At 39.9% G+C, this 12,847-nt stretch overlaps 1 protein-coding gene across 1 annotated transcript in view; it reads right to left on the minus strand.

The window, feature by feature from the left end:
- The window catches only part of CDC5L (cell division cycle 5 like), a 35,867-nt gene that overhangs the window by 13,120 nt on the left and 9,900 nt on the right, over positions 1-12,847 (minus strand). Inside the window, exons 9-14 of the mRNA XM_054195517.1 lie at positions 12,618-12,766; positions 9,844-10,006; positions 8,261-8,425; positions 6,535-6,615; positions 5,930-6,175; positions 3,059-3,256 (exon numbers count right to left, since the gene is read on the minus strand). Of these exons, the coding sequence (XP_054051492.1) occupies positions 3,059-3,256; positions 5,930-6,175; positions 6,535-6,615; positions 8,261-8,425; positions 9,844-10,006; positions 12,618-12,766 (1,002 nt within the window). The remainder of the gene's footprint in view (positions 1-3,058; positions 3,257-5,929; positions 6,176-6,534; positions 6,616-8,260; positions 8,426-9,843; positions 10,007-12,617; positions 12,767-12,847) is intronic.

Genomic DNA, 12,847 nt, shown 5'->3' on the forward strand with positions numbered 1-12,847 from the left:
GACCAACGTCAGTTTCTGCTGCTGGCAAACTCTATTTTACAGTTTCTACTCTTCTCTCAAAGGAAGTTAAGAGTACAAGCAAGTATCTTGGGGTACTGAAAGCTGAGCTAATATCCCTGCTTTTCATTAAAGTTGTCTGATACTTCCCATTAAAATATCTATTTCAACTGATATTGCTTGCAGACAATTTTCCTTGGGAAAACATTAAAATGAAGGTGGGTTTTGACATTGCTGAGAAGGGGTTAGGAAAAAAAAGAATTGGTGTGCTTTCTTCATTGTATATTCATTTGTTCATTAAACTGCCATGCTTTTTATTTATTATTTTAAAACTGATTCAGCTGGTGACCTATACTTAGAAAACTGTTCTTGTATATCTTGCTTTTAGAAAGGGCCTTTTAAATAGGTCAGGCAACAAAGCTGCACTAAACTGCATTTTGCACACACTTGGGAGAGATCTTCAGCTCACATTTAACTTTGCGGAGTCCACCTGCACTCACCAAACAGCCAGTTGTGAAAGGCAGCACAGTATTTTCACTGCACCTGCAGGTGTGGGGCACAGCAAGCCCTGCCGGTCCCGGGTGCGTGACGGAATTGGGGTGTATGATATTTTGAACACGTGCACCAGCTCGCTCTCTCATTTTCCTCAAAGTCCACCAAACAATTAGCCGTGTTGAGCAGCGCTCCAACCTCCCAGTTAATCTGCAGAGATGCAGCTACCTAAGCGAGACGTGGAGTGCGACTGATCGCAGACACAGATAGCTGAGTTTTGTTAACTGTCTTCCGTGAAGTCCCATGCAATCATGGTAGCAAATGAAACCTTGGGTTTTTTTTTCTTGGCAAAACCTCTGATTTTTATGTTGCTTCCTGGGTGACTGTCTTGTGACTACGGAGCAACCAGCACTTACAGAACAAAGAAATGCAACAGGAGTTTGACGAGTGGATGACTTGACCTTACTTTCTTCCCTTCAATATCCTTAATAAGCGTCCCACCACCAACTACTCGTTCAAATTTTGGGAGGAGATGAAGAGAAATCAACAGCACAAGAAAGCCCACACAGAAGTAACCAACACAGACTGCAGAAATAGCGCGCAGCTTAAAGGCACAGGGCCACACGCCGAACAATAAAGAGAAAACAAAATATTCAATAGCTACTCATTAAGCAAGTATCATCCACCCTGTGCAGTAAATGAGTCTGTGGAAAAACTAGGCTGTAATCATGAAATTAAAGACTGTCTCATAACGCATATGCATAGGCAAATGAAGGCTGCCAGTAAAAGGCTGTTTGTGCATTCCCTGACTTTGACTGTTTGACTTTGCAACTTTAATAACGCACTTCTAACGTAGCTTTTGGGCGCAAGACATTTAAATTTCAAAAGCATTTGTACCCAAATTAGGTACAGCCCTCAGATTGCGGGCGGGATGCCAGCACAGCCCCTGCTGCCATGCAAGCTGGCTGCTGCTGTGTTCAGATACTGGGGTGGGGTTTGTTGGGGTTTTTTTGGTGAAAATAAGAGTAGAGTAGAACAGAGCGTGGGGGAGAGCGTCAAGCAGCGGGCGGCGTTGGGCAGGGCAATGGTGCTCTCTGCTGGGTGAGCAGCTGCACGACAAGCGCTCTGGTATTAATGCTAAACCGCTCGGCTACTGGGCTACATGCAGGTGAACTGCTCCTGGCCCGACTGGTTGACTAACAACGGTGGAGTCTATACCTGGACGATATTCTTGACCAGCAGACTTTACAAAACACACATTCACGTGTATGAATCAAGCGAAAAGTCAGTCTTTCTGGCCTCTCTCTCATGTTATTCTGTGGTAGTAGCTGTTTGAGGAGGTTTACTTCTAGCAACAGTAGTTATGTTGATGTTAAATACAGAAGAACTTTAACAAAAAGTTTCCTTTTACCATGGAAAAAAATAACCTCGTGCCTGCATAATTTAGAGACTTTTCAGCTAAAATGGTATTTTGGAAAACAGTTAACGACTTACTGCAAGTCTGAACAAACACATGCTCTGCGGGAAGAAACCATTTAAAACCAGCTTACTTTTTACCATGAAAGCTGTATATTTTTGCATTTCGTGTGGAGTGTTTGGGTGAAACTCTAGTGAGGGGACAGGGCAAGGGAAATGAGTGTCAAAGGGTCTGAACTGCTTTCTTCTACTCAGTGCACCATACCCCAAAACACCTTCCTCTCCACACGCAACGCCCTCCATTCCAGGACACTCTACCAAATCTTAATGCCTCATTAAGGCTTGTGACTGTTGCATTTTGAATAAACTGATAAAAGCATGTTGACACTGGAGAATGCCGTATTCTACAACTCAGCAGAAAGAGATGTAGTTTCAGTTGTTGGTCCCTTAGTACCAGTGCCCTACCATAGCACTCAAACTGCGTGCAGTATTTCCTGATAAAATGGAACAGGATCACAAACATCCATTCATCTCTCTTTTTGGAGGGAGTTGCTGGAATTGTCAGAGGATGCCAGTCTGTCAAGATTTCATGGCTATCTGTACCTTCACGTATGTCAATCAGAAACCAAATCTTAAGTTTGAAAGAGAACTTGAGAGGGGTTTTGGGACAAAGATGTCGTTTTTAAGCATCTTTCTCTGAAGCATCTCATACTGGCCACTATCGGGGACAAAGCGCAAAACTAGTAAGATCAGGTATCTGGCCTGCTAATAGCGGAGATGAAGAAAACAGAAAAAAATCCCTATGGAGTTAAGAGAGAGCAGCACCTGACCTACTCTCCAGTTGAGAATAAAGTGGGTGAGACAAGAAGTCTTACAGCTAATAGTGCGAAGAAAAACTATGTGGGGGAATGAATACTCTAGGGATATTTTAAGAAAAGGAGCAGCATGAGAGGCGGCAATTTAAACACCTGAAGAACACCTATGAACTTCCTAGGAAAATTCAACTAGTTCTTCAAAGGAATCCCACCAAAAGACCTGAATGATTTATAAAGTAATCTGTAACTCCTACACAGGAAAAAAAGAAACAAAACACACGGGGAGAAACTTAAAAAAAAAAAAGTGGGTATAAAAAGCAGAAAAAAGCAACACTGACCTCAAGCCTCTTTTCAAGTGACTCTATCCTGTCTTTTTTGCTGGCCAAGTTAGCTCTTGTGTAGCGGCTCTGTCCCGGCAGGTACAACACTTGGCTGTAACATTCTTCCCACACCTGGTTATAAGCTTCACTTGAGAGCTCTCCATGCCCCATTCCTTGCTTTACCACTTCCATCTCTTGCGCCAGCAGATCCTGTGCCTGTTGGAAATGATAAGAAATAAATTGCAGTTACAATACACAGGATACAAGAAAATTCCTTTTGTTTTCAATCCTTCAGTGTGCAATTCACGGGGGCAGTTTCTCTTTTCATACTAAAAGCTCACCATCAGGTTAAGCTAACTATGAAATCTAACACAGATGCTGTGGATTATAAATGAAACCCAGGCTAGAAGGCTATTCACAGCGCAACTATCCCTCATTTTATATAATTTGGCAAAACTTGACATCACTCTGCTGTAGCTAATGAAAGCTGTGGCACAGCTAGATACTTCATCTTGCTGCAGAAGAGAAGAGATAAAAGCAAGAACCTTGAGGGGAGGGAGAAGTATACAGACAGAAGCAGCTGTTCCATGAAACAAAAATCACTTTTCATTTCCTTTTGCTTGCCCTTCTCCACACAACCTGGAAAGTCAACTCTAAATATTAACGGGTGAGCTGTATAAGCTCCATTGCAGGAAATACTACTCTGACTTCAACTAACACACATTCTGTTGCCAGAGAACTACTACCAAGATACGAGCACTCTGCTGCTTTCAGTTTAGTTTACAAAGTAACTTACAGTGAACTGAAAAGATTCACGTTGTTCTCACAACTCTTACTACCCTGGCCCACAAAAACTACATAGGTACCCAGGTCCTTCCAATTATATTTGAAAATAAAAAACTAAAATGTCTTTGCCGAGCTGGACTTCAGTGGTTGTAAGTACATGTTTTCCCTTTCAACAGGATTTATATGTGCACCACAAATTTCCCTAGGTACCTTACTACTAGCAGACATATGCTTTATAAAAGCATAATGCCCAGGAAGTAATTCAGGTATCAGTAGATGAGATGATTCCACCTATAATTTGTCCTCGATGGTCACGACAGATAAAATAGGAGTACTCTAACCACACCTAACACAATTAAATCTTATAGAGGTTCACTTTCAATTAGCCTCTATTTGTACACTGTGATGAACTACTTAAGGTTATTTAGTTGTGGTGCCAAAACAGTTCCCCAGCTTGAAGAGCTCAGCATACTGCGCTTAGCACCACTGCTGATCCTTCCCAAAAGAGCACTACACACCAGGAAAAGAAAGGAGTATTCTATAAAGGGATTTTAGTAGGAAGACGTTCTAAAAACAAACGAAGAAATAAAGCAAAATAAACAAGCCCCAGATGAGAGTGCAGAGATATGAAAACTTCCTGGTTTGAATTTGATTTTAGACAAAGAGGGAATATTACACAGAACGTTAGAGAGCAAGCAGGAGCAAGGACACAAAAAACTTCTGCCCATCAGTTAGGAAAAAAAATTTCCAAGGACTCTGAAGAAATTTTCCAGACAAAAACTACTGGACTGTGTAACAGTCTCTAAGGGAAGTGAGAGAAAACCCAGTTCTTGTTGTACTTCAAAACAGCCAGAGAAGGCACTCCGAGAGTGTTCCTAAGGGAACAATCTGACACTGGCGGGGCAGTGAAATTCACGATCTAACTGTATTTTCCATCTTTAACTTCTCCTGCTCAGAAATCTTCAAGTATAATTTTTCATTTAACAGCAAATTGGAAGTACATCCTGTTCAGTGTTTCTCATTTTAGGCTCTTGATTCATTGGTCAGATATGGTCAAGGAGACAGATTTAAAATCTGCTTGTATATCTTTAAAGTCACTTTAAAGTAATATGGGATTTAGGTGTAGAGATACCACGGCTATTGTCAGAACGCAAGTCTCGGATAGCAGGAGTCTGCATAAAACACGTGACTTAGTGGCACGTGGTTTTGTCCTTTTCACTCATTTTTATTCCTGTAAGCATTTGGTCAAAGGTTACTGGCACAACTTCACAGGTGAAACTCTTTGAAAGAGCTAACCACAGCGCTGCGCGTCTGAACTGTCTGTCTGTCACGTGGCAGCAAAAGGCAACATCTGTAGCTGCTTAAATAAATGAACAACCCGAACCCAAACCCTTGGTACAGGACGGCTATTTAACTTGGGATTACAATGCAAAACAGGACAGAGTGCCCAGCCAGCCTACGCATTTCATCCAGCAACAACCTATTCTGACTATTCAGCGCTTTTTAACCAGGTGTGCTTTAAGATCAGTTGCCATAACCCAGCAGGGTCTGCAGTAGCACAGCTCTTTTGGATCAAGCTTGACAAGCACAATTAAACAACTTGATTTGCTGCTCCAAGTTATTAGCTGGCTACCGTCATATTTAGTCTGCACTACTATGAAGAAAAAAAAAAAGCTTAGTTAATTATGGATTAACAAGCTACACAGGCAGCAGAAAGTTGATATCAGACCTAATTAAAGTCTCAGTGATTTAACATCAATTTCCAGAAAGAGCAAAGCAGAATTTGGTAACTGTTGGGGTACTGTAGCTCCTACCCTTACTTAAAACGATAAGCAATCATAACACATTCTGAATTGTATCTAAAAGACAATGTCTCTGGACAAATACAGCATCCTCATCATTCTGCCTAGATGAACGTTAACTCACAGAAGAGAGAATGTGCACTTAAATTATCCTTATAGCTCTCCATACAATCCTCTGGAGATCTCCCAACTAAATTCTATGCACACTTGAATCCATCTTTCCCCCCCTCTCCCCCAATATTGCAGGACCATGACATAAGGAGACATTAGGTCACTGGTAATGAGGCCATCCAATTCTCACCTTCTTGAGATCCTCTTTGGAGAACTTCTCATAAGGGTTCTGTTCCAAGTAAGCCATATGTTCTGCATTGTTGCTTCCAAATCCTGGGCCTTTCCCCTTCTTACCACTAGGCTGTTCTCCAAATGGGTGGTGTAAAAGATCAAAATGAAGCATAGTAATCATCTCTTTCTTTATTAGCTCTTCGCTTTTCTGCAAATCGGTTAGAGGTGGTTCCACATTTAAGGGTCTCAGTATTGTTTCATTAACCTGCCCAGGAATAAAAAAAAGTTCATAAACATCACATACACCAAAGATCACCTTAAATTCATATGCCTCCACCTGAATATGAATGTATATATCAGCTAAACCATGCAGAACAGGTGCCAAAATGCCCTGCAGGGTGACAAACGCACAGCAACCCAAACACCTCATTGTGCTTTCATTTGTGCATAGGAAATTCCTCATGACAATTTTGCTGTGAAAGTTTCCCAAAACATTGACATCAGCATACTCAAATAAAGATTTCATTCTCTCATGATCTACCTGGACTGTATTTCCCCCTATAATCGCTAAAAACTTTATTTCTATTTATTTTCCTCTTAAAAGCAAATTTTCTTTTCACTTACTTCTGAGGGCCGTGGTAGATTCTTCTGAACAGCTTTGTGCATTCTTTTCAGCTCCTTTGCACGCTCTGCCTCTCGGAGAGCCTAGACAAACAAGCTCAGTGTTACTCCAACTACCATAATAGAATCAGATGTTTTCTACGTATGTATGTGATGTAAAAATTGAATGATTACTGCAGCAAAGATTCCTTAATGTACAAAGACTTCATATTATGAAGCCAGAGCCAAATAACAGGTCACTCTCTACATGATGGCATCATAATTTACTGCCTCTAAAGTAAATGGGAAGAGCACAGCAGACTAACTCCGAGAAATATCCTAAAAAGTCATTTCCAGCAATCGAATTCTCCTTCAGCCTCAACCCCAGCAGACTTCGCTCTTTACAAACTTCTCCACATCAAGTTTGAATTCTGCTGTAACTCTCTAGACAGGAAATCCACCAGGAAAAGAAAGACTTAAATTTGCAGCCAGGACCCCATTTGTCCTCTTCTATGACTTAAAAGTAACTACTTCACTAAAACAATACTTGTGAAAGTGTAAAAACGTGAGATTTCTCCTAACATTCCACTTTCAGGTAATAAATAACGTGAAAAGCCAGTGTTGTCTCAAACGTCACAAATGATGACAAAGATCTTCCACGTTCTAATCCCAGCCATGTCATGCCTTCATTTGGCAGGCAGGACGTTATTCTCTTGTATATTACAACTCAAATTCTTTTATCTAGTATACACATATAAATTATCTGTAATTATGCAGAATTTTTATTACTGTGTGTGTATACATGAGACACACATATATATGTGCATAATATGTTCCTCCCTAAACGGGACACGCTGAGAATCAAATTCTATGAAATGCCAATCACATCAGAAGATATCAGACCATAGTATTTTTTTTTTAGTATTTTGTTCACCTATCAAAGCACAGTCATTGGCAAAAACCCCTCTGAATGCAAAAAACCCCATTTATTTGAAGATATATAACAAAACCAGATTTGCATCACAACAATTAGGATAAGCAATAAATGGAAAAGAGGCTGTTCTGATAAACAGAAAAATTTAAAGCCTCTAATTACGGTCTAGTACAGCTATTTAGGCAGCAGGATTTAAGCAAGCACTTTACCCAGCCTTCCTTGAGTCAGAACCAAACCAAACCGAAAAAACAGGGACCCATTCACAGCTTGGCTGCCTGGGTAATCCTGTGGTACAAATCATGCAGCAGGGATCAATTCACGGCATGTCAAATTCCCGTCTGTGTGCTACCAGCCTGAGTTTTTATACACCTGCCTTATATTTCACAAATAGTAACTTTTAACCTTGAGAGAATAACCTTGAAAAAAAAAAAAACACCCAAAACCAAAAACCAAAAAAGCGCACAATTCTAACATGTTTAAAATCAAGCATGTGTTTCTGCAGAAAAATGTTTTTCATTATATTTTTTATCTTCTGGGAGACAAATGCAGAAGGTAGGACATACACACTCTTAAAGACTTCACTGTAGAAAACGACGTGCTATACGCAACATTAACAAATTAGGAAAAGGATTCAGAGGGAAAAACTGATATAGCCTCTGTGTGCGTATACGCTGATGGGAGCACAGAAAAAAGGTACATTTTACTTTGTTATTCTGTAGAAGCTATGCCACTTCCACCTAACATGTATGAAACTATGGGAACCACACAAGGAAATATTTTATTTTAAACAAAAGGCACTATCACACACACACCTACCTGCTTGCGGGCATCTATATCAGCAGTATCTTCTACAAAGGTTTCATCTACTTCGTGTTCCTCAAGTTCTTTTTCTGCGTTTTCAGGTAAAACAATCTCAAAGTCATTCTTTGGAGCAGGAAGGGCCATGAGTCCGAGGCGCAGGTGTTCACGAGACTCTCTCTCCTGTTGAAATAACACTAAGATATAATGCTTCTGATGTGATCACATTCCATTCATTTCCATTAAACAACACGAACAATACACAACTAATATCATCTGGCAATCTTAGTCTGCTACAGTCAACAAAACCAGAACCTCTGAAGTCTGACATAAGGCACATGTTACTAATCCAGGCCAGCCTACAGACCACCACCCCAGAGTTTATGGGCTATTAAGCACGGAAAATCTCTGATGCTAAAAACCAAGCACGCAGCTTTCTTAAAGATAGCTAATGAAATCTTCAAACAGGCTGAAATGCTCAAATAAAACAACAGCATGGCACTTGCGCCTCCCAGTAGCTTCAGTACAACAGCAGATTCACATTAACGCCTTTCAAGAAACTGAAAATACGTGAAAGCGCGTCCACGCCGATGATGGACACAGGGCTATTTGCAAGCCTAACTGGAACTTCTTTTCCTTGCAGTTGCTCACAAGTCTAGGGATTGTGGCACAGTACAAAAATGAGACAAACAGCACCAGATCTGGAAACTAGTGGAGTCCAGGAGGAAACTGAAGCCTCAGTTTTCCTTCTAGCAGCAAAAAGACTTTTTTCTGTTAAAAAGGCTAAGACAGAACCAAAGTAAGTATAAGGACATCAGATAAACCTTGTCTTTCAAGCTAAGAGGAAACCTGAAATTCTGAACTTGAAGAGTCATTTTTGCAAGAAGAACATGCCAAAAACTTGAAGTGGATATACTTAGCTAGCCCAAAAAGATAAATGTCAACAGGTCTGGTGGGAGAAATCCAAAGTCACATTTAAGGCTGCAGAACCAGCCACATAAAAGGAGTTCCCAAGGTGTTAGCTATTAATTATATGCCCTTTTATACCATGTCTAATTGCCAGGGTACCTCTGGCTCAATCTCCAAGAATGGAAACATCTGTTGTCAAGGGCGATGAAAGAATCTGGATGGGACTCAGATTACTGGACATCTCAAAACGAAGTGCTCCTAATGGCAAAAATTAAACTCCTTTAGCTCAACGCTGTCAACAGGACAGACTGATGAAAAGATGCTGTAGGTAAATCAGGAAGCCGAGATGATGACGGATTTGAGGACTGCGTAGGACTGCAAGAAAAATGAATCTTTCCTTGAGATAGATTTCCTCCTCAGCTTCAAAGATACGAGTAGGACTGAAACTTAACTATGTCTTCTTTGACAAATAGCTTTAGAGTGCTTTTACCGAGCACGCTGAAAGCTCTTCTAAGTGGCAAGATTTCTGTTCTTTCAAATAAAGATTTGATTTTATCAGGTGATGAGTATGGATCTGGGGACAAGTAGTAGAAATAACACTTGCTATAAAGTAAAATTCTGTTCAGGAGATGAGAATTAAAAATCCTGACAACTAAAAGAGCACTGGTTTCTACCTCTTAAGTACCTCTTACCATTTGTTTTGCATAAGATGGGTCACTGTAATCTGCCATTCCCTCTTCCGGGTTGATGTTCAATTTATCACGCAGTGGAGTTCTACCAGGAGTTGTACCAGCCACAGGTTTAGGAGTTAGTCCTCCACGAGGAGTTAAGCCTTCAGGTCCGTGAGAAGGCGTTCTAGAGAAAGTATGGATAAAGTAATTTATTTTTTTCCCAAAGAACTCTACTTGCAGAAGTCTGAATGCTGCAAAGAGTTATGTAAATGCTGATAATAAATGCAATCTAGATTCTTCTCTTGGGAGGCAGTGAAACCATAATATGCAATTAGAAGAATCCAAAAAATAAATTGTTTAAACCTGGCAAGGTGTAACCAAGCACCTGCCAAGCTGAAATCGAGGCACATCATTACACCACGAGAAGTTTCAGGAACTACAGCAACACAAACTCCCACTGTTACTTGTGAGAGAAGAGATTATCTAGTCACCAGGCGCTATTCTGGGATACATTAATCAGGATTTAATTGCAAGATCTGATTTCCCTACCACCTGTGGCAAGTCATTCATTCCGAATTCATGTGGCTCAACAGCTGTCCCATCTTACAATTCAATGAGTCACACTGAAGATGCCTCTTTGCTTTCACTGATTGCTGAAGGAGTAATTACATTACAATAATTACTTTTAAGCACCTAAGGTTAGGCAAGATGGATTAAGTCTTAGATTTTGTGGGCCTCAGTTGCTTCTCCTCTAGACTGGGAAGAAATATTGTTCTCTATCCCAATAACCTACTACATGAAAGGCGTGCAGACACCGTCTTGCACGTAGTCGCAAGCTTTCTGCTGTCAACTTGTAATGAGGTTTCACACAGTGGTGATGATAATAATAATAATAAACTGGTATGGCATTGTTAAGTGTCTCAAAGAAAACAAGCTCAGGAAGGGGAAAACTTTTACAGAAAAGCCTGCGTTATGGTACTCATCTACAATTTAGTAAATATTTTCCAACAGCAATGTATGCGTGTTGTAGAGAATAACCACAGCGGAGACAGACTGGACACGATGATTTAATACGTCATGTCTACTCCTAGTCACGGTAATTCTGTACCAAATGCCATAATGGTGGAAAAACACAAATTTATATATGTCCTGACACACACTACTGGTCTTCTTTTAAGGGATACAACAGTGCCTTATTTACTGGGTATGTCTGTGAGAGGCAAGTGATACTTTCCTCTTGCTTGAGGTTGTTTGCCCATTTTTATGAATTCTCATTTAGTATAACAAATACAAGCAACAACATTTGCAGAATGACACCCACATAAAACAGCAAAATGAATTTTAATGTTTTCAAATGAACGTTTCATAGCATATATTTACTCTGTCGGTTACACTAGTAGAAAAAGTTTTATGCTGACTTTCCAGAAGAAAAAATTTCCAAGTGTTTTTTTTTTTCTCGTTATCTCAGTTCCATTCAGTGTTTAAAACCCTATTACAATTTTCAACTTAATGCCTTTTAAGAAAATCCTTATAACTAAGATGTGAAAAACAAAACAAAAAACTTTATGCAAGGCAACAACTTCCATAAAAACCCGGCATCAAAATACTACAAATTTCATACCACCATAGGAAAAAAAGGTGTAGTTAATTTAAATATTTGTCCTTTTTGGCCCAAAATAATACAATGATGGCCCTGCCTTCACTATTCCGCCTCCTTAAAAAGTTATGGCTTCCATTTATTTATTTATAACCAATTAATGGATTTTTTTCTCCTCTCTGTGCAAGGTCTTGGATTTTCACACTGTTATAGCATTTCTGCCAGCAAGCCAAGTTGATACGTAGGTACTATATCTACATGCACAAATATAAACTTCCGAAGCTAAAAAACCACTACAAACAAGCCCAAACAAACAACAAAAATAGAATGTCTTTACATTTTTTTTAATATAAAATAACCCAAATGAACAGCCAGATCACTCCCAGCCAAACTCTACATTCATTCTGCACCGCACTGACGCCAACGGATCTCCAGAAAAGGATTCGTTTATGTAGATCCAATTAAAAAAGCAAGGCTTTTGCACACAGCTTTTAAACAACAAAATAAAGCTGCTTTTGAAAAGCTGCCATAAAGGTCCTTTTTATTTCATTCTCCACTTTTCCTACTAGCATGATACAAGTAAAATTAGAACCTAAGTTGAAAAAATTGACAGACAAAATGTACCAAGTGTAATATTTTTTAGCTGTATGGTATTTGGCATTTGTGGGATAGATATTTATTCAGGACCCACTGTAAGAGTTAAACCAGCAATTCCATACTATTTAGATTGGCAATATAAGAAATATTTTATTTTGGATATATATGGCTTATAAAATATTTACTCCAGCTTTTCAAAAATTCAATGTGGGTTTGGCTAAGGGACCTCCCACGCCTTCGACTCCGGGGCAATACTTTGGAAAGGCTAGGATCCACATACAGAATGACACTCCCTCTTACTATTTATACTCCTGTATTACTTCAGTATAATTTATATTGCTCCAGACCACAGAAGAGTTCATTTTGGACCAAAACTCCAGTGAGCTGTACACTGTACAAATATAGAGGAAGATGATGCAGCTGAGTTTGTGAAAGACACAGGGAAGGAGAAAGTTGTACAACAAGGGCTTGAAATAAAAGTAAGTTAAAAATTGTTTTGAAGAGCTGATCATAACCTACTACTTCACACATTGCACCCTCTACCCGCCTCCACTAGATACATGCCCAGACAAGCACCCAGTAGAAAAAGAGCCTGCTTTACCTGAAGGGTGTGGAAAGCACAGTATTTGGAGTCTGAACAACCTGTTTCTGTGGTGTTACCCCCGAAAAGTCACTTTCATGCAAGGGTGTGTTAAGACCTCCTTTCAGGGGGGTATCCACATTAGTGAGAGCCATCAAATTCTGTGCTTCCTGTAGAACAGATAACACATGCAGTACATCACTAAGACTTTCAGAGTCACACTCCACTATATGTTTTTAACAGATTCAGTA

The sequence above is a fragment of the Rissa tridactyla genome, chromosome 3 (assembly GCF_028500815.1).
Source record: "Rissa tridactyla isolate bRisTri1 chromosome 3, bRisTri1.patW.cur.20221130, whole genome shotgun sequence".
In the NCBI taxonomy this organism is placed as follows: domain Eukaryota; kingdom Metazoa; phylum Chordata; class Aves; order Charadriiformes; family Laridae; genus Rissa; species Rissa tridactyla.